Source organism: Lithobates pipiens, unplaced genomic scaffold, assembly GCF_037356315.1.
Source record: "Lithobates pipiens isolate NorthernLeopardFrog02 unplaced genomic scaffold, aLitPip1_a1.2 Scaffold_25, whole genome shotgun sequence".
Classification (NCBI taxonomy): Eukaryota; Metazoa; Chordata; class Amphibia; order Anura; family Ranidae; genus Lithobates; species Lithobates pipiens.
In genome coordinates, this window is record NW_027507787.1 from 112,203,252 (window position 1) to 112,226,142 (window position 22,891).

The following is a 22,891-nucleotide window of genomic DNA, read 5'->3' on the forward strand; positions in this document are numbered from 1 at the left end:
GCATCTATCACCAAGGGGGCACCAAGAGTCTCGCCACTCAGAGAGAGGTGAACCAGATTCTAACTTGAACAGAAAAGAATGTCCCATGCCTAATGGCAGTTTTCATTCCAGGAGTAGAAAATTGGCAGGCGGACTACTTTAGTCGCCAGCGGTTATTCCCGGGGGAATGGTCTCTTCATCCTGAGATTTTTTTGGGCTGTTTGCCAAAGATGGGGGACACTGGACGTAGACCTTCTAGCATCTCAGATTCAACACAAAGCTAATCAACTTTGTGTCCAGGACAAGGGATCCACTTGCATACGGAATAGATGTGTTGCTGACCCCGTGGGATCAGTTTTCACTGATCTATGCATTTCCCCCAATCCAATTGCTGCCTCAGCATCTTTACAGGCTCAAGCTGGAAAGAAAGCAGACAATACTGGTAGCACCAGCATGGCCCAGGAGGTCATGGTACGCAGAGATCGTGAAGATGGCAGCGGAGGACCCATGGGCCTTCCCACTAAGGCCAGACCTGCTATCACAGGGGCCAATATTCCATCCTACTGTATGAACGCTAAATTTAAGGGCTCGGCTATTGAGACCCACATTTTGAGGAAATGTGTGCTTTCCAGATCAGTTATTTCTACTTTGATTAATACTAGGAAGCCAGTTTCCAGAACTATTTATTAGAGAGTCTGGAAGGCTTATGTTTCCTGCTGTGAATCCAAGGGTTGGCACCCTCGGAGATATATCATAGGCCGAATTCTTGCCTTTCTACAATTAGGCGTAGAGCTGAAATTGGCCCAGAGTTTTTTCTTTTCAGGACAATGACACTGTACCCTCCCTCCCCACCCTCCCCTTTTCTATTTTTATTTTTTCCCCCCCCCTTTTTATCCCCCCCTTCTAATGTCCCGACCCGTATTGCCCAGTTACACCCCTCCCCCGCGGACCTATTCCGGTCCTTTAGTAACTCTAGGGGAAACCCTGGAGGGAGAAATGAAGATAAAAAAAGAAAAAAGGCAAGACCACATTTACAGGGACGGTCATGCCGCTGCTCTCCTCGCCTAGACAGGCCATACCCCTTCCCAGAGGAGACGGTGTCGGCCGTGGGAATCATACGTGTCTACATAGCATTACACTCTAGGCCCACCTAATGGCGAAGTCTTAGTGATGAGCGTTCTGTCTGAATTGGTATAGATATACTGCCGTTTATTTAACTACAGTTGTACTGTTGTCTATACTGTTGTTTGTTCTGATCCCTGCATACTGGTCTTCTTGTATTAAATAAAAAATTTGAAGAAATTGGCCCAGAGTACTATTAAGGGCCAAGTCTCAGCCTTCTTTGGTCTGGGGTTTCATGCAAGGAGTGATGCGGATTAATCCGCCAGTTAAATCACCCTTAAGCCCTTGGGACTTAAATTTCGTTTTGTCGGTTTTACAAAAACAGCCATTTGAACCGATGCAGCATATTCCTTTAGTCCTTTTGACAACGAAGCTGGTATTTCTTTATCGTACATCTTAGGACACAGAGTCTCAAGTAATTACTTGGTGGGTTATAGGCCTACCTTCAGGTGTTGACACTGGTATAACCCATACAGGAAGTTGACTCCTCTATATAACCCCCTCCTCCTTCCAGGAGCACTCAGTTTTTTGGCCAGTGTCTAAGGTATTGGTCACGAGTCAAGATGAGCTCTGTGGAGCTCCAGGAGGGATCCATGCTGGAATTAAAGAAACCTCCACAATCAGATCCATCCTCACCACTGAGGCCATAGGATGTTACTTGGACCTCGATGCAAGAACAAGGTTTTGCCTGTAATGCTTCTCTTTGAGAGCTGGACCCTAGGAACCAGGACGCTTTTTGGTCTTGCTACATTTCCTAAAGTTGTCCTGAGGGGTGCTTTACAAGGCCCAAAGGAGCGAACCCCTTTTAAAAGGGCCCCAGTCTTTGAGCGTGTTTAAACCCAGCCCGCTGTGATGGGTGAAAGTTGGATCTGTCTGTTAAATCAGCAGTATCCTGCAGCGAGGACAAGGTAAGGGAAGAAGCTTTGCTTTTTCCTTCAATATACCTTTTATATGCCTTAAAAATGTCTCCTCTATAAGGAGTAACTTACACTACCTATGATGTGTCTTAGTGCAGCTCTGTCTCAGAACATGTGAGGTCCCAGTGGCAGAGGGGGTTCTTACTATAGATCTTGTGGGATTTGGTAAAAAATACAGCAGTTGCTAATACAGAGCTGTGTATAAACTTCTATATGGGCGGTGGCTGATTGGTTGACGCAGCTGCTTTAGCTGCATGGTTTAATTACAACCCAGCACTTCCACCTAGTAACATTGGGAAATGCCCTATGCTTCCGTGGTTTAAAAAAATATATAAATCTGCTGACAGAACCCCCCCCCCCTCCCCTTCCCCTCTTCTCCTTCCCCTCCTCTCTTCCCCTCCCCCATTGTAGAGGTGTATAGTACATTCACCTTACTTTGTGTTGGCCATTTGGGTCCCTAGCAGGGCCTGAGAACAGAGGGGCATGTCCGCAAGGTCACGTGGTGCTGTGTATGGATGGAACGTCCACACACACACAGCACTCGCCGCATAGCTGAGGGGAAGCGCTGAGGATGCCAATCAGGTTCCACCTGAGGCTTTATATCACAGACACTCTAATTTCAGAAAGACTTTTTAACTGAAGAGAGGCAGTCTGTCACACTAAGAGACACCAGAGCGCTGGGCACGTAAGAGTGTAAACAGGCATTTCCAGACAGAAAGAGGCAAAAAGAAAAGATAAGATTGCGCTATGGACAAATTTACCCGTTTGCTAGACAAGTTTAAATAAGTGAATGTTAAAATGATTATAATAAAGTGAACTGTGAAGGGTTAAAGCTGCCTGTGCTTGAAACCTATCCCTCTAGATGGGAATAGATTAGAAATGTGAAAAGTAAAATAAGCTTTGGCGCTAAAACCTAAATGGTGTATTAAAAATGCTAATACTCTGCAAATTACATAAAATGAAGCCCAATGTGGGAATTTCACCAATACACTGTATACGTGATATTAAAGCTATATGTAAATGGAAATGTGTATCCGTTATCCTACATAGTAACTATGCACAAGTGTGGTAAAAAATAATGACTATGCACAAGTGTGGTAAATGATATGATAAAAATTACAACTAATCTATCACAACTAAAAATGTAGGTGCTTTGACAAAAAGTGCTTTAGCTCACGTAAATGAGCCAATACTTATATTCTAAAAAGTGACAATCAAAAGGACATTGTGAAAATACCAAGTGAAAACATCAAAAAAATCAAAAAAATCATATAATGTCCAATCCAAAATGTGTTATAATGTCCAAAAAAATAACAATATTTGTTCAAAGTCGCATCATCTAGTTGCTGAAAAAACGCATAAGACTTTTATCAGATAGGAAGGTGAAGCAAGATGACTGGTGAAAACAAGGGTTAAATTCCTCTCCGGTGCGCCACTCTGTGTTAGAGAAAAAATGTATATATGCGCTCACCAGACATTAAACCCTCAATGGGTTAACCAAGCAGTCACAGTATGAGCCACTGTGCAGCTCTCTCGAGGCTCTGCCACCGCTGTGCTGTGGGGATATTTTACACTCTTCCTTCCGTGAATGGTCCGTTTAGCGTTTGTACATGAAGGGAAACAGAAGTACAACCATGGTGCAATATTGTTGTAAAAACGTACTATGTTTATTAAAAACAGTTTTACTCACAAATTCCAAAAAAGATAGATCGCTGTGAAATATACTCCGCCTGGCGTTACTGCTTGAATAGCAGTGTAAGGTGCACGTCCTAGGCCACGCCCTACGCGTTTCGTCAGAGCGACGTCATCTGGAGCTGATCATCTGCAGTTGATGCTGCAATTTCCAATGTAAAAAAAAAAAGATTTTTATTTTTACCCAGTGGACAATGTGCTTATGCTTAAAGCTCCAACAGATAAGAAGTTGGAAGGTCTGTTAAAATCCTTTTTCTTAGCAGGTATTGTTGCTCAGCCTGCAATTGCAGCTATAGGCATCTGTCAGTCCTTAAAGGACCATTTCACAGATAAACTCCCTGTACAACAAGCACAGGAACTGGCCGAGCTACCTAAAGCATTATGCTTCGCTGTAGATGCTATGAAGGATTCTATTCACCAGGCATCACGCCTTGCGTTTGTACTTGTACATATGCGAAGGACCCTTTGGTTAAAGGGTTGGTCAGCTGAGATGCCTTGTAAGAACCTTCTAACTAGTTTCCCCTTTAAGGGAGAACGATTATTTGATGATAGTTTGGATAAATACATTCAAACAATTTCCAGCGGAAATAGTACTCTTTTGCCAGTCAAAAGAAAATATAAGCGTCTTTCATTTAAACTGTTCGGCCTCTGCCATCAGACCAGGCATAAAGGAAGACCTGGGGCTACAAGTCTGCAAAGCAGAATACAAGACCTCCTTGTGAAGAGGCATCTCCCCTCACCAAGGTGGGGGGGAAGACTTCTGATGTACTGGCAAAGGGAGATTCAGGACAAATGGACTCTCTCCACAGTGTCTCTAGGATACAAGCTAGAGCTTTGAGAGTTTCCACCATCTCGTTTTCTGAGATCAAACGTTTCCAAGGATCCAGGGAAAAGGCAATCCCTGTTGCAAGCATTAGACCGATTATTGGCTCAAGGGGTGATCAGACGGATTCCCAAACAAGAGCAAGGTTTGAGGTTTTACTCAAACCTAATTACGGTGCCAAAGCCAAATGGGGATATCAGACCAAGTATAGATCTACGTAATCTAAATTGGTTCCTGAAAATCCGCACCATTTGCATGGAGTCAGTCGTTTCCATCCTGCAAGGAGAAAAACTTCTGGCGTCCATTGACATCAGAGATGCATAGCTGCTTGTCCATATATTTCCTCCTCGCCAGAGGTTTCTGTGGTTCAAAGTAGAACAGAAGCATTTTCAGTTAATAGCCTTGCCCTTCGGGCTTGCTACAGCACCTCGGGTATTCACGAAGGTATTAGCCCCACCTCTAGTCAGGTTAAGGACACAGGGCATAACTGTCTTGGCTTACTTAGACGATCTATTGTTAATAGACCAGTCAGTGGCTTGCTTGAAGCAAGGTGTAGCCATCACAAGCAGTTACCTGGAAGGCATGCGGTTGTTAGGGAAGATGGTTGCTTCATTCGAAGCAGTTCCCTATGCTCCATTCCATTCGAAACTGAAAGCCGTATTCTGTCTGCTTGGAACAAAACGATTCAAGCTTTGGACTTGCCAATGTGGCTGTCCCCATGAGTGTCCCAAAGCCTCAGTGAGTGGTTACTATCTTTGAACCTGCTGAAGGGAAAGTCCTTCAGATCAATTATCTGGAAGGTAGTAACGACAGATGCCAGCCTTTCAGGCTGGGGAGTAGGAGCCTTGCCCATCGACATCCTAGAGATTCCGCCAGTGTATCTGGCTCTAGAAAACTGGACCTCCAGGTTAAAGAATTGTCCTGCCAGGATCCAGTCCAACAATGCCACGGCTGTGGCATATATCAATCACCAAGGGGTCACCAAGAGCCTCAGCTCAGAGAGAGGTGAACCAGATTCTAACTTGGACAGAAGAGAATGTCCCATGCCTATCGGCAGTTTTCATTCCGGGAGTAGAGAATTGGCAGGTGGACTATCTATGTCGCCGGCAGTTATTCCCAGGAGAATGGTCTCCTCACCCCAAGGTGTTTTAGGCTGTTTGCCAAAGATGGGGGACTCCGGACGTAGACCTTCTAACGTCCAGATTCAACACTAAGCTAGTCAACTTTGCATTCAGGACAGGGGACCCACTCGCATACTGAACAGATGCGCTGGCGACCCCGTGGGATCAGTTTTTACTGATCTATGCACTTTCCCCGATTCAGTTGCTACCTCAAGTTCTTTGCAGGATCAAGCTGAAAAGAAAATCGGTAATACTGGTAGCACCAGCATGGCCCAGAAGGTTATGGTACGCAGAGATCGTAAGGATGGCAGTGCAGGGTCCAGGGCTCTTCCCACTAAGGCCAGACCTGCTATCTCAGGGGCCGATATTCCATCCTACTTTACAAATGCAAAATTTAACGACTTGGCTATTGAGACCCACATTCTGAATAAACGTGGGCTTTCCAGGTCAGTTATCTCTACTTTGATTAATGTTAGGAAGCCAGCTTCTAGAGCTATATATTATAGAGCCTGGAAAGCTTATGTTTCCTGGTGTGAGTCCAAAGGTTGGTACCCTCGGAGATATATCATAGGCAGAATTCTTACCTTTCTACAATTAAGCGTAGAGATTAAGTTGGCACTGAGTACTATTAAGGGCCAAGTCTCAGCCTTATCAATTTTTATTTCAAAGACTGCTTGCTATGCCAGGGTCCAGGGTTTCATGCAAGGAGTACTGCGGATTAATCTGCCAGTTAAATCACTCTTAACCTCCCTGGCGGTACGATTATTTCGGATTTTAGGTGCTAAAAGCGGTACCATTATTTTGCATGAAAATTTGGCTTTTTATATTGTAGTCCTGTATTTCTTAGGAATAACTCACTTAAATCTGTCCAAACCAGAGTCTAGCAGACATCCCGGGTATGATAAAGTTTGAAAAATGAAATCATAAATTATAATATAATAAATAATTGTACCAAATAATAATATAACAATAATAAAAATGATTCAATAATGTAATCAAAACAAAAACACTGAAATTTGCTCAGTTGCAGAATTGTCACTGTGATTACTTTTCATTGTTTGATGACGGATCTCCCCACAAATCGCTATCGCTCAATTCTGTGAGTGATTCTAATTTATTATCACTGTTTTCTAGCTGGTCTATAATAATTTTTGATGTAAAGTGACAGTTTTGGTTGCTATGGACAATCTCCAGTTTCCAGGCATAAAGAACAGTTTTTTTATATTATAAAACTGCATGCAGGGCACTGGGCAGACCACTAGGGACAAAGGGGATGTGAAATGATTACATACAGCAATGTAATCTGTAAGATACTATATATACTATATATATAATAATACTATATATAATATATACTGTATGTAATGTGTGTGTTTCACTTTTTGAATTTGGCACTGTTCTCTGTCCACGTGCGTCGCAACGCTCGCAGGGCACGGAGATCGGCTCCGTGATAGATCGAGCGAGACACGGCTCGCTCGTACAGCGGGGGGACATCGCTGGACCCGAGGGAGAAGGTAAGTAAACATCCTCCTGGATCCAGCGATGCAGTCCTGAGTCTGGCTCGGGGTTACCGCTTTTGGCATAAAAATTCCACCCCGAGCCAGACTCGAGAATACCGTCAGGGGGGTTAAGCCCTTGGGACTTAAATTTAGTTTTGTCAGTGTTACAAAAACAGCCATTTGAACCATTGCAGCATGTTCCCTTTAATTCTATCAAGTGCATGTAAGATGGAATGAGGATATCGCCTTCGGTCGCAGTGTGCTGCAGGCAGCAGTATAAGTCCTCAGGTCTGGGGGTTACCCTACGGGTTGTGTCTCCCTCCCCTCAAGTAGCATTGCTATGGGACATCCCACCAAGTAATATCTTGACACTCTGTGTCCTATGATGTACGATAAAGAAAATAGAATTTTTAAAACGGGTTACCTGTAAAATCCTTTTCTTGGAGTACATCATAGGACACAGAGCTCCCGCTCCTCCGTTTTTATGGGGTGTAAGTATATTGCTTGGCTACAAAAACTGAGGAAATCCTGGAAGGAGGAGAGGTTATAATAGTGGAGTCAACTTCCTGTATTGGTTATACCAGTGTCAACACCTGAAGGTATGCCCATAACCCACTAAGTAAATACTTGAGAATCTGTGTCCTATGATGTACTCCAAGAAAATTATTTTTTAAAGCGATATTGTCTTCGCGCACAATGGTGAATCATGCCCACATATGTAAGTGGTGTTTGCACTACACATGTGAGGCATCGCCACAAACATCAGTGTGAGAGCAATAATTCTAGCACTAGTCATCCTCTCTGTAACTCCAAACTGATAACCTGTAGAAAATTTTAAAGCGCCGCCTGTGAAGGTTTTTAGGTGCTGTTGTTTGGTGCCATTCCTTGAGCATGCACATTTTTAAAGCATGACATGTTGGGTATCCATTTAGTTGGCATCTTTCATCTTTTACACAAAAATTTAGATATATCTTTTTTTATTTTATTTTTTTCATTCGTTGAAGTGTATTTTTTTTCCCCAAAAAAATTTGTTTGAAAAAATGCTGTGCAAAAACCCTGTGACATAAAAAAAATTGCAACAATCACCATTTTATTCTCTATTGCCTCTGCTGTAAAAAAAAAAAAAAAAAAAAAAAAAAAAAAAATATATATATATATATATATATATATATATATATATATATATATATATATATATATATATATATATATATATATATATATATATATATATATATATATATATATATATATATATATATATATAGAGAGAGAGAGAGAGAGAGATTATATATATATATATATATATATATATATATATATATATATAGAGAGAGAGATTATATATATATATATATATATATATATATAGAGAGATTATATATATCTCTCTCTATCTCTCTCTATATATCTCTATCTCTCTCGCTATATCTCTATATCTCTCTCTCTCTCGCTATATCTCTCTCTCTCTCTCTCTCTCTCGCTATATCTCTCTCTCGCTTTATCTCTCTCTCGCTTTATCTCTCTCTCGCTATATCTCTCTCTCTCGCTATATCTCTCTCTCTCGCTATATCTCTCTCTCTCGCTATATCTCTCTCTCTCGCTATATCTCTCTCTCTCGCTATATCTCTCTCTCGCTATATATATATATATATATATATATTGTAAACAAAAAGTGTAAAAAAAATAAAAAAGACCTGGTCCTTAAGTGTTTAAGAAATGTAGAAGGGATTTCAAATATTAGGCCGCGTACACATGGGCGGACTGTCTGGCCAACTAAGTCCGTCAGACAATCCGACAGACAGTCCGTCCTACTTTTGAATGAACGGACTTGACCACACACGATGAACAGACAGTCCGCTGAAAGCTTGCGCGATGACGTGTACAGCACGTACGACGGGACTAGAAATACGACGTCCAATACACTGCAATGCAACCTTCGGCCGTGTAAATCCTTTCTGAGCATGCGCCATACTTAGTCCGTCCAACTTGCCTACTCACGAGCGGACTGTCCGCTGAAACCAAAGTTGGACGGACAATATTACGGAAATTCCGAAAGACTTAGTCCGCCAGACTGTCCGCTGAAAGAGTCCGCTGAAGCCCACACACGAGCGGACTGTCCGCTGAAACACGTTTCAGCAGACCAAGTCCGTCAGACAGTCCGCCCGTGTGTACGCGGCCTTAGGCATAATTATTGACATAAAAGGATCTGCATGAACATGTATATATTTTTTTCCAAGTTATTGAGAGATGTGTGACCAATATAATTAATAGGTTTGTTTGAGAAGATTAACAGTGGGCGGCAGGGGTGTAAATATATTTAATGTCTGGCACATGCTTTTAATGACTGCAATTTCTGAGATGTTGGCAAAGGCCTGCAGCAAGGTGACAAAAAATTAGGATAAAGATTGCTGGGATGGGGTCAGTAAGATATTTTCGATGAATGGATCAATTTTAAATGAATGCCTACATCGTTTATCCCTTTTGATATTCGAGTTTTCCTCATCAACCTAGTCAGCAATTCCAACACAATTTTGAAGCGAAGCAACCTGCATAGGTAACCTTAGCTGATGGAGTAATATGCAAAGATGTTATCCATGCATGGAAGTGAGATCCAAACTGCCATTTCATAACAAAGTATGGCAGTACTCAAGATCCTTCTGTTTGTTTATCATTTAAAGAAGATACGTTCATGCCTTTCCATGCAGATCTTTGAATAAAGCAAATGTAGTTTTAGAATGTTTTTTGCTATTTGTCTAATTTTTTTTTTTTGCAGTCATCACGACATCTTCAGGGATTCCAGCTACTCCTTTCACCCTGGAGGTTAAAGATGCAGCACAATATTTCAGATTACAACATACAGTGCCTGATGAAGAATCTGTGATCTCGTCACAAAGTGATCTGCACAAAGAGACGTTCTTGGTAACCCGTCTTGGAAATAAAGAGCCATATGTACGTGCATCATTTCAGCATGTACAAAAACAAGAGGTAAGAGAACAAGCATATTCATTAGTGTACATGCAATTATGTTTCAAGACTGTAATGTATTACCATCTGGAAAAGTATTGTAGTGCTCACTAAGGAATCTTTAGTCTATATACTCAAGAACCAGATTTTGTACACTCTGCAGCACTAATACATTCATTTTACTTCTGTAATAATTTAAGTTACCCTTGCAAGTATTCAATCTCCATATTTTCCATTGCCCCTAGGGGAGGGCTCTGTGGTTAAAAAGGCAGATAAAGCAGTTAAAAAAACTCTTCCCCCATCAAAGGGTCTATATATTAGAAACGGCACAAAATGACACCTGGAAAACTGAATAATAAAAACAGGAAAAGTTTGAGTGCTCCTCTGGATGCACACAATAAATGACCAGAAAAAAGACAAACACAAATGCTTTGTTTAGGCAGGGTGTTGATCCCTGCTTTTAGTGTCCCCTGCCCTACTGCCCAAAATGTGCTTTTAGTAGCTTTTTGCATTGGTGTTAATGCACGTTTTTAGCTATCAATGGTTCCCTACGAGAGCCCATTGATTTGAAGAGAAGTCGCACCAGAAGCCAACTCATGATCCATTGAGGACCTAGAAGGGGAACCCTCTCCAAAATGAAAAAAAAATAAAATAATAAAAAAATTTGGCTTGGGCTCCCCTACAAAATCCATACCCTTATCCGAGCTTGCAGCTGAGGGAGGGGGCGGAAGACTAGTGCCCGCCCCCCCTCCTGGACTATACCAGGCCACATGATCCCAAAGCACTTTGTCACCATGTTGATGGGAACAAGGAACTCTTCCCAACAACACTGGCTGTTTGTCAGGGTCGGGGGGGGGGGGGTGTTGGCTTATCAGTATCTGGAAGCCCCCCAGATCCTACCCCCCTCCACCCTATGTGAATGAGTTTGGGGTATATTTCCCTACCCGTTCACCAAAAGTGTCAAAAATAAAACCATACAGCAGTAATTAAAGCAGCTTTCGTCTCTTCCGATTTCTTCTCCCTCGGGCGATGTCTTCACCCTCCGGTTCTTCTCCTCTCTGCTGATGTCTTCTTCCGCTGCCAATTCTCCTCTCTCTGCCTGTTCTCTCTCTGCTGTCTTCTGCTGCTGGGTCGCCTCTCTTCGCTGTTATCTCCCCCTGTTCTACCTCCGATGTTCTCTTGACGCTTTCTCCCAGTGTAATGCTAGGGCCACCATGTGCAAATACTTATATAGCCATGGGGCGGGGCCACCTGGTGCTGTCATCCGGAGGTCCCAACCCTTGTGATGTCCCCACCCCATTGTGTCCTGCCCCAACATGGGGACAAGGTGCTTTTGGGTGGGGCATTAGGTGATACCTTGTGTCTGAGGTAATTTTCATATATTAAACCTGCTCTCCAAGCACTAATGTTAGTGGACATGGAGGGAGTCCAGGAGTAAGGGGCTCTTGGCCCTCTAAACAGAAGAAATTGCAAGGCCTTGAGGAAATGAACCACTGCCACCTCTAACATTTAGATTAAAATTAGATTTCTCTTTCGTTTATTGACGGAGACAGCATCTTTATCTTGACCTAAGGGATCGGACTAGGCAGGAAGTGTCGCACCTGCACAGTTCCGCCCAGGGGGTGGTCCTACTGGCTATAACTCCTCACATTGCATCCAGCAGCTCAGTTTTTTTTCTGCCTAGTGTAGAAGGACCTGGCTTCCGGTGAGACCATTGGTCCTGGGAATTTTTTTTCTTTTTTTTCTGCATTTTTGAATCCTGTGATCTATAATCAACAGCCAGGCCGGGTGACAGGCTGCATAATATAGATCCTTGATCCCAGCCTGGCCATTGAGTGTGAGCAGGCCCTAGCTATGCGCTGGGTTAGCCACTACATGCTCTGTCTGATTCCGTGAGCTATATGCTCCGGGGCACACATATGACCGGGCTACTGCTGTCTGTGTCACAGTGTGCCATGGCCGGCAGCCACCCCGTACTGCTTGGGTGATGGATTGGTCTGTGGAATGCATCCAGCAGTCCCTGCAGGAGGGGTAAGTATGGTTCCACCTGTCTCGGCAGGATGGAGCAGCTGGGCATTCCCTGGAAGGTCAAGGGGGTCTTTCACTCTCCCTTTCTTCTCTCCTTGTCCCTTTCCTCCTCCTATGGGCTGCTGTGTGACTGGGCACATGGGGTGAGGTGCACATATCTGGCCGGGGGTCCTCCAGGGGGGGCCTCTGGGTGTTGGGGGGGGGGGTGTCTGCCGATCCTCTTCCCTGTTTCTGGGCCACGGTGGGGTGTTTGTGCTGTGTGTGACATGTGGGGAGGCCGACACACGCTCCACGGCCATTTTCCTGGGGCCGCACCATTTTTTTTTTGTAGCCACAGACAGTTTTTGCCTTTCGGACATTTTTTGGTAGATCGGCGGCCATTTTCTCAATGCCTTCAGATGTTTTTGCTGAGGTGGCCAGCGGCCATTTTCTAGTAGCCTCAGGTAGTTTTGCCTCTAGAGCTGGGTGCTTGTTTCCTTCTAGAACAGCACGCTTTTCACACAGACACCTTGTGGATGACACAGGGGAGAGCAGACAGCAGCAGCACAGCACAGTACCTGGACCAGGGTGGTGAGTGCTGCGCGGGGCGGGGGGCCCTCAGTCTGTAGCAGGAGGGTGGACATTTTGCGTGACTTGCTTTAGGTCTCTAAGTGGTGACAGGCAAATGTGGGTCAGCATGGCGTTGGAAGCTGGCGCTTCTTCCCCAGACACCCCTGTTATTGCAACTGGTTCCCCTGCACCTGCGGTGCCTATGGACGCTCCGTTGGAGGTCCTGGAGGCCTTTTGTTGCCAGGGTGGAAATGGTGTGCGGGTGCAAGGGGGGTAAAAAACGCCCCCTTCCCCCACCTTCTTCTGGAGAAAGCTCTGATTCAGACTCGCTGTGACAGGCGGCCCCTGTTATGACATATCAGAGGATGCAGACCAGGACCGCTCGGACAGTGAGGATGACTCCATGTCTGGCTCAGCGCAGGAAAAGGCGCTTGTAGGAGCACTTATTACAGCGGTGCGGGATACGGTTGGGGCATCTACAGAGGTGTCGGCACCTTTTGGGTCCCACAAGCTGGCCCGCACGGCTAAGATGTTTTCTTACCCAACTTATTTTGATAAGTTTATTTACAAGGAGTGGGGAAAACCGCACCGGCCTTTTCAGTCCCGAAATGCATGGTGGTGCGTTACCCCTTGGAGAGTTTCCTGAAGAAATGGACATCTCATCCGATTGTTGACCCCCCGATAGCCAGGTTAAATAAGGTAACCACAATTACCTTAGGAAGGGACTCCTGCTTTCAAGGACCATGCCGACAGAAGGGCCGAGGCGGTTACCCGGTCAATATTTACGGTGGTGGGGTCAGCATTGTGGCCAGTGTTAATGTTAGGAATCTTCTTCTCTTGTGATCAGTCAAACTCCAGGTGTATTGAGAAGCAGACAATTTATTTCTGATGTGTCACACAACAGGGAGAAGCTTACAAGCCAAAAGATGCAGTAAGAATCACACAAAGAAATGTAAATTCCCCCTTCTAATACCTACAATAATACAGACTCTACGCTTCTATTGGCTGAGGAAACATGGATAGCGTGCCTGGCACACGATGGTACTTTATTTTGGCTAATCAGGGTTTCCTCTACAATCTTATGCTACTATCTATAGTTAAACCTAATCATCCTACAACTTACTATGGAGTTAATTAAAACAAAATGATACAGCAGGTTAACCACTTACCGACCAGCGCACGACGATGTACGTCCTATTTTTGAAGAGGGATATCTCAGTAACGGCAGCAGCTGCTGCCACAACCGAGATATCCATCTCTTCAGGCGCCGATCGGCTGTACGATAACGGTGGTTTCCGCTTCGGATTCGCCACGAGATCGTGACCCTCCCGCACCTTCCGCCGCTTACCGGAGCCGATCGGGTCCTTTCGCTAGCTGGGTATGGAGACGAGTGAGGCTAAGATGGTCCCCACTCGTCTCTATACCATGGGAGGGCAGAAGCGACGTCAAAACGTCACTTCCGCCCATACCTCTTAAAGGTATTTTTTTTTTTTAAATGTCATTTTTTTTTTTTTTTTGCATTTTAGTCCAATCCGATCTGAGGACTTTTTGACCCCCAGATCTCATATTTAAGAGGACCTGTCATGTTTTTTTTTCTATTACAAGGGGTTTTTTCTATTACAAGGGATGTTTACAGTGTAAAAATAAAGAAAATCAATAAAAAAAATTCTACTCCAATCTGTTTGTAGTCCCAAAGAAGGAAGGGGTCAGTCCGTGTCAGAAACCATGAACCAGAAGTACAATTAAATCACACTTGTTTATTAATAAAAATAAAATAAAAAGGTAAATAGAGTAAGCGTAGCCAGAGTCCAGTAACCGGATCGAGTAGTCAGCCAGGCCAGAAATCAGGGGTCCAAGTGGAGGAACAGCAAGTAGGACAAGGAACCAGAAGGGATGTCAGCAAGCCAGTCTTTAAACAGGAATGCAGGAGATGGTTTCTTGTGATGTGACCAAGGCGAAAGCAGAGATGAAGTGAGCTTGACAGCTTTAAGTAGGCAGGTCTGGCGAGCAGGATCAGGAACAGCTAGTTAACTGTGGCGAGAGATGAGAACTGGCAATTAGCTGACAGCTGACCAGCCAGCCCAGAGAAAGAAGGGCTAAGCTAGCCCTGACAGCCTGGTCCTGGACCTCAAGGCCCTCGACAGCTTTGTGAAGGTACAAAGGCTCAGGATGGAATCTGTTCGCTCAGTGGTCACTGCACTCCAGGGGGATTTCCTGGCATCTCTGGACATCAAAGACGCATACTTGCATGTCCCCATATGCATCAAGCATCAGAGGTTTCTGTGATTTGCGGTCGGGGACGAGCACTACCAATTTGTAGCTTTCCCTTTTGGCCTGGTGTTGGCACTGAGGGTCTTCACCAAGGTGCTAGCCCCAATTTTGGCTTTGCTAAGGCAGCGAGGGATCGCAATTGTGAGTTACCTGGACTTCCTCCTTCTGAGATCACCTTCTGCCTCAGAATTAAGGGAGGATGTGGCAATCACTATGCAAACTCTTTGGGAGTTTGGTTGGGTACTGAACCTACAGAAGTCGGTGTTAGTGCGATTCAACACCTGGAGTACCTGGGTCTGCTTCTGGACTCCTCGGAGGCTAGAGTCTTTCTCTCTTCGGAGAAGCTACAGACTCTTCAAGCTGCGGTGAAGTTGTTGGTGTCCTGCAGGTGGTTGTAGCTGTGTTTTTGCATGCGAGTCCTGGGTCTCATGGTAGCCACTTTTGAGGCGGTACCGTATGCACAATTCCACACTCGAGTCTTGCAAAAGGAGATCCTGTTAAAATGGGTCAAATCTCTGTTGTCCCTGGATTGTCAGATTCAGATGAGCCAGCTAGTTAGGGATTCCCTGCTCTGGTGGCCAAGGTCGCTGGCCCTTGGGTCCGGGAAGTCGTTACTTCCTTTTCATTGGATGGTTATCACAACAGACGCCAGCCTGACTGGTTGGGGGGGGGGGGGGCATACAGTCAACCCAGGGTCGCTGGACCCAGGAAGAATCACACCTGCCGATCGACGTGATGGAATTTCGGACAATCAGGCGGTGCCTCTCCACATGGTCACAGGGGCACCCGGTCAGCGTCCAGTCAGACAATACCATGGCGGTGGCATATGTCAACCATCAAGGAGGAAGAAGGAGCGGCACGTGCCAGCTCTGTCGGCTGTGTACATTCCGGGCGTAGAAAACTGGCAAGCGGACTACCTGCTGGACCAAGTGGAATGGTCACTACATCCAGATGTATTTCGGCTCCTTTGCCTATGGTGGAGCACGCCAGATGTGGATCTCCTGGCTTCTCGACTCAATCGGAAGGTACAGAGGTTTGTGGCCAGGTCAAAGGATCCCTGGGCGGAAGCGGCAGACATGTTGGTGGCTCCATGGGGGCATTATCGGCGATTTTATGCTTTTCCCCACGCAAACTTCTACCAAGTCTGCTTCACAGAGTGGAGGCCGAGGGGATTCCGGTAATTCTGATTGTCCCAGATTGGCCTCGGCATCTATGGTACGCCGACATAGTATGATTGGTGGTGGATGTTCCTTGGTGACTGCCGATATGAAAGGACCTTCTGTCCTAAGGTCCAATATTTCACCCTGCTTTTCCGTCACTTGCTTTAATGGCATTGCTGTTGAAAGCCAGGTGCTAAGGGACAGTGGTCTGTCGGACTCGGTAATATCCACTATATTGAGGACACAGATGTCATCTTCTCTTAAGATTTATCACCGTACGTGGAAGGCCAACATCTCCATGTGTGAGGTGACGGGGGTGGCGTCTGAACACATACTCTATTTCCAGGATCCTGCTGTTTTTGCAGCGAGGAGTGGATCATAAACTTGCTTTAAAGAGGAAGTAAACCCTGATGGGTTTACTTCCTCTTTTTTTCCCTGCAAAGGTAAAGCATAATGGACTACTATGCATCGCATAGTAGCTCATTATGTGTCACTTACCTGACACAGGAGCCAGCGAAGTCGCCGCTGTCCCCTGTAGTCCGCCGCATCCATGTTGCTTGTGGCGTCTCGCAGCTCCGACGAATCACAGCGGCGCTACCGCGATGATGTCACTCCCGCGCATGCGCACGGGAGTCGCGCCTCGCAGCTCCGCCGCTGTCATACGGCAAAGCCGCGATGACGTCACTCCCGCGCATGCGCACGGTAGTCGACAAATTTGGCAAATCCATTCTTGGATTTGCCGCATTTAGTGCGCCTGCGCGCCGCTGTCTACGGCGCATGCGCCGTAGACAGCGGTGCCCATTTTCGGGCAAATATCTCCTAAACCATATAGGTTTAGGAGATATTGCTTGGACCTACAGGTAAGCCTTAATCTAGGCTTACCTATAGGTCCAAGTTGTTTGGAAGGGTTTACTTCCTCTTTAAGCACCATCAAAGGGCAGATATCCGCTTTGGCTGTCTTTTTTTTTTTTTTTTTTCCAGTGACCCTTGGCGACTCATTCATTGGTGAGTATGTTTGTTCAGGGTGCCCCTCCTGTTCGACCACTGCTACCTCCATGGGATTTGAATCTGGTGCTCTCTGTGCTTCAGAAACTGCCACAAGGATAAAGCGGTACTGCATCCGCAGTCTTAATTTCTGCCAAAGGTTGTTTCGGCCTTTCATCTAAATGAGGACAATGCGCTTCTGTCCTTATGTCCTCGGCCATCACAACCCAAAGAGGTGTCTTTGCATTCCTTGGATGTGGTCTATGCTCTGTGGGTGGATCGGACCCGCTGTTTGTATCGGCTGGTCCGAAGCAGGGATTGGTGGTCTCATCGGCCACCATTTTTTTGCGGATCAGACAGATTGTGGTTCAGGCTTATGCCATAAGGAGGCGGGCACCTCCCTTTTCTGTCACTGCACATTCTACAAGAGCAACTTGTGCCTCTTGGGCTTTCCGACATCAAGCATCTGTTTCCCAGGTGTGTAAGGCAGTGACCTGGTCATCCGTTCACACTTTCACAAAATTTTTCAAGGTTGATGTGAGGGTGCTTGCTTCGGCCGCAAGGTTTTGCAGGCAGCTGTTTAAGGTTGTAACTCCTCCGTTGAGGAGGTCTGGTTGTTATGGGTGGAGTTATATTCTTGCTGTTCCCACCCCTTGTTTCTTTGACAACGATTGGGGAGGTCCCTAAGGTGAAGATGCTGTGTTTGTCAATGAACGAAAGAAAATAGGATTTTTGTACTCGCCGTAAAATACTTTTCTCAAGTTAAGTGATGGACACAGCACCCAACCCTCCTATTTTTGCTTTTGACAAACTGAGCTGCTGGATGCAGTGTGAGGGGTTATAGCCAGTAGAACCACCCCCTGGGAGGTACTGTGCAGGTGTTGCTGTTTTTAACACTTTCTACATTGTCCTCTCCTAAAGGGGCGTTTAAAACCCTAAGGTCAAGATGGAGATGCTGTGCCCATCAATGAACTTCAGAGAAAAGGATTTTATGGTGAGTACAAAAATTCTATTTTATCTGGGGAAAGTCACCAGGGAGCAGTAACTAACAGGGAAGCTAGGACATATTTGTGGCAATCAGGAAATGCTAAACCCCCCTCGGAAGAATGGTGCATCAAGGTGGTTAATTTAATCCCTCAAAGGTTTACATTGCCAGAGGAACGTGGAGAAAAGTTGATGTAAGCAATTAAAAAAAGGATTTTGGGATCCAAGTAGGGAATTGGCAAAATAAGCATAAGAATTTGGGCAAGCATTTCATCTTAGTAAAGTTAATCTGTCCCAGAAGCGGCAATGGCAGTGATTCCCATGCCTTCAACCTCAGCCTAATGTCATTGCGTACGGGAGAGAAAATCTGAAGCTTTATGTGAAATCTGCACTCCCATGTACTTGAACTCCTCCAACCAATGCAATGGTAGGTCTGGTGGGGCCGAAGTTCAGGTATCGGGATCAGTAGAAAACAGGAAGGACTTGGTCCAGTGTACCTTGAGTCCCGTAATTGGAGTGGGAGTTCAACACCCAGAGCGCACCCTGCAGTAAGAGGCCTGCATCATTAAGGAACAAAAGGATATAGTCGGCATACAAGACAACACTCTCCTCCAGCCAACCCACCCAAAGGCCTCTAATCTCTGATGAAATACAAAGGGGCCAGCCACAGGTTCAACTGCTATGTAGAGCAGGGCTGGAGAAAGTGGACAGCACTGGTAACCTCTGTAAAGAAGGAAAGGAGTGACCAGGCTACCCCCAACCTAACCAAGGCCGTGGGACATTTATATAGTACTTACAACCAGTTAATAAAAAGTAATGGAAACCACATTCTCATGAGTCCTTCCCACAGGAATGACCATTCAATTGTGTGGAAGGCCTTTTCTATGTCTAAGGAGGCCACCACTCCTGGTTGGAAGATGTATGTCAGTGGCTCTATGGGCCATAAATCCAGTTTGGTCCAGATCTATAAACGTAGGCAATATACTGTATTCTGCAAATGCAAGGCAAGGAGTTAGGTCAAGATTTTAAAATCGGCATTAAGTAGCGCAATGGGCCCAAATGAGGCACAGGGTCCAGGGTCTTTGGGAGGTTTATAAAATGAGCACTGTGTGTGATTTATCAAAGTAGGGATGGTTCCCTCTGCCAAGCATTGCGTAAACAGGGAAGGTAGAATGGGGACAAGAAGATCACTATGGGCCTTGTAGAAATCAATGGGTAAACTGTCCTGGCCTGGAGCCCGCCCTGGCGGAAAAGATTGTAATACTGCAGTAACATCTTCAAGGATAACAGGGCGTACCAAGTCAGAACGTTCATCTGAAAGCCACCTGGTCTGAGAGAGACACTTAAGGGCTGAAGTAAGAGGAGGGCGTAGATATACGGAGTGAGCTATAGTACTGGCGAAACGCTTTCAAGATGTCCTCCCTGGCGGAGTCCCTTTCCCCAGTGGGAAACTGTTTTTCTGAAATGGTAGTGAGGTATCGGCCGTGCTGGGCCAACAGGCAGATGTTTTTCTCCCCATGTTTAAAGCGGAGTTCCACCCAAAAATGCAACTTCTGCTTTTTGGTGTCACATTTGCCACCTTTCGGGGGGGGGGGGGGGGTAAAAGATACCTGTAAAATCCAGGTATTTGTTCCCACTTACGGGCATAGATCGCCGCAGTATCAGTGGCGATCTACGCCATGTTAGGCCCCTTCTCTGCCCCCCCCCCCCCCACTGTCTTCTGGGAGAGACATGGGTGGTCCCAGAAGACAGCTGGGACCGGGGAGATTGCGCAGTAGGGAACCGGGCTGTGAAGTCACAAGGCTTCACTTCCTGATTCCCTTACCGAAGATGCCTGCGCCTCCACCCGGGAGCCGAGGGACAGATCGGCTCAGAGTGTGGGCATCCCGGGAGCCCTGGGAAGGTAAGTGTCCATATATTAAAAGTCAGCAGCTGCAGTATTTGTAGTTGCTGACTTTAAAAAAATAAATTGCATACGCTAGCAGTGATACTGGAACAAATTGAGTTTCTATTGATTCTTATGGGAAAATTTGCTTTGATATACGAGAGCTTTGGATTACAAGCATGCTTCTGGAACGAATTATGCTCGTAACCCAAGGTACTATTGTAGTTCAATTTATCTAAAATACGTAAAAAAAAAAAAAAAAAAAAAATTTAATTCCTACATCTCAAAATAGATTAAATATATTAAATTAAATCACAATAAAATGAACCAATTCAGCCACGGAAGGCTTTACCCCCTTCATGACCAAGCCATACGGCACTGCGTTGCTTTAACCACTTAATAACCGCCCTATAGCCGAATGACGGCTACAGGGCGGTTTCTTAACTCTGGGAGGCCCTCATATGACGTCCTCCCAGAATTCCGCTCTCGCGCGCCCCCTGGGGCGCGCACTCGAGAGCATCCGTGACCGCCGGGTCCACGGGACCCGGCGCATCACGGTAAACGGGCGCTCATAGCGGCCGTTTACCACGTGATCGCTCCGTCAAATGACGGAGTGATCACTTGTAAACAAACCGGCGTCGTGTTATGACGCCGGTTCCTCCCTCCCTCTCTCTGTACCGATTCAGAACAGCGGAGGGGGAAGAGATCGGTGTCAGCAGCAATGTGGGCTGCATCTGCAGTGCCCACATCGCTGCTCACCGAAAATTAACCCCTCAATTCCCTGCAAATACTCTGCAATACCCTGCCATTACTCTGCAATACCCTGCAATACTCTGCAATACTCTGCATTACTCTGCATTACTCTGCATTACTCTGCATTACTCTGCATTACCCTGCAATACCCTGCAATACCCTGCAATACCCTGCAATACCCTGCAATACTCTGCATTACTCTGCAATACCCTGCATTACACTGCAATACTCTGCATTACACTGCAATACTTTGCAATACTCTGCAATACTCTGCAATACCCTGCATTACTCTGCAATACCCTGCATTACTCTGCAATACCCTGCAATACTCTGCAATACCCTGCAATACTCTGCAATACCCTGCAACGCTCTGCAACACTCTGCAACGCTCTGCAACACCCAACAATACCCTGCAACACTCTGCAATGCCCTGCAACACCCGCCAATACCGTGCAACACTCTCCAATATCCTGCAATGCTCTGCAACGCAATACTCTGCAACGCCATACTCTGAGATACTCAGCCATAGACACCCCCCCTTCCGCCGCCCTCCGATGCTTCTACCGACTCGCCAATACGATCAAATCCAGAATCTTTTTATTTTTATTTTTTTTCAGGCTTCCCAGCTTAGAGATGGGATGCGGGGTCTTATTGACTCCATATCTCACTGTAAAGAGGACCTGTCATGCCATATTCCTATTACAAGGGATGTTTACATTCCTTGTAATAGGAATAAAAGTGATAAAAAAAATTATTTTTGGGGAAAAAAATGTCAAACTAAAATAAATAAAGTAAAATGAACAATAAAATATATATATTTTTTTTAAAAGCGCCCCTGTCCCCATGTGCTCGCATGCAGAAGCGAACGCATACGTAAGTCCCGCCCACATATGAAAACGGTGTTCAAACCACACATGTGAGGTATCGCTGCGAACGTTGGAGCGAGAGCAATAATTCTAGCCCTAGACCTCCTCTGTAACTCAAAACATATAACCAGTAAAAAAAAAATTTAATCGTTGCCTATGGGGGTTTTTAAGTAGCGACGTTTGGCGCCATTCCACGAGCCTGTGCAATTTTGAAGAGTGACATGTTAGGTATCGATTTACTCGATGTAACTTCATCTTTCACATTATGCAAAAATTGGGTAACTTTACTGTGTGTTTATTTTTTTTTTTTTTTTTTTTTTTAAGCACAAAACTTTTTTTTCCAAAAAAAGCATTCGAAAAATTGCTGCGCAAATACCGTGCGAGATAAAAAGTTGCAACGACCACCATTGTATTCTCCAGGGTGTTTGCTAAAAAAACATATATAATGTTTTGGGATTCTATGTAATTTTCTAGCAAATAAATGATGATTTTTACATGTAGGAGAGAAATGTCAGAATTGTCCTGGGTGCTCCAGAAACGCCTGATGGCGCTCCATGCATGTTGGGCCTCTGTATGTGGCCACACTGTATAAAAGTCTCACACATGTGGTATCACCATACTCGGGAGTAATAGCAGAATGTGTTTTGGGGTGTAATTTGTGGTATGCATATGCTGTGTGAGAAATAAACTGATAATATGACAATTTTGTGAAAAAAAAAAAAAAATCTTGATTTTGCAAAGAATTGTGGGAAAAATGACAACTTCAAAAAACTCATCATGCCTCTTACTAAATACCTTGGAATGTCTTCTTTCCAAAAAGGGGTCATTTAGGGGGTATTTGTACTTTTCTGGCATGTTAGGGTCTCAAGAATTGAAATAGGCCGTCAGTACTTCAGGTGTGATCAATTTTCAGATATTGGCACCATAGCTTGTGGACTCTATAACTTTCACAAAGACCAAATAATATCCACCAATTTGTACTTATTTTTACCAAAGATATGTAGTGGTATAAACTTTGGTCAAAATTTATGAAGAAAAAATTACTAATCTGCTAAATTTTATAACAGAAACGAAGAAAAATTCTTTTTTTTACAGAATTTTTTGTATTTTTTCTTTTATAGCACAAAAAATAAAAAAACCCAGCGGTGATTAAATACCACCAAAAGAAAGCTCCATTTGTGTGAAAAAAAGGACAAAAAATTCATATAGGTCCAGTGTTGCATGACTGAGTAATTGTCATTCAAAATGTGAGAGCACCGAAAGCTGAAAATTGGTCTGGTTATTAAGGGTG

At 44.9% G+C, this 22,891-nt stretch overlaps 1 protein-coding gene across 2 annotated transcripts in view; it reads left to right on the top strand.

Annotated features, from left to right (window-relative positions):
- TMEM132A (transmembrane protein 132A) overlaps window positions 1-22,891 on the top strand; it is a 408,370-nt gene that overhangs the window by 72,065 nt on the left and 313,414 nt on the right. For both annotated transcript variants that reach the window (XM_077454804.1, XM_077454805.1), the window contains exon 2: window positions 9,930-10,141. In XM_077454804.1, the coding sequence (XP_077310930.1) occupies window positions 9,930-10,141 (212 nt within the window). The remainder of the gene's footprint in view (window positions 1-9,929; window positions 10,142-22,891) is intronic.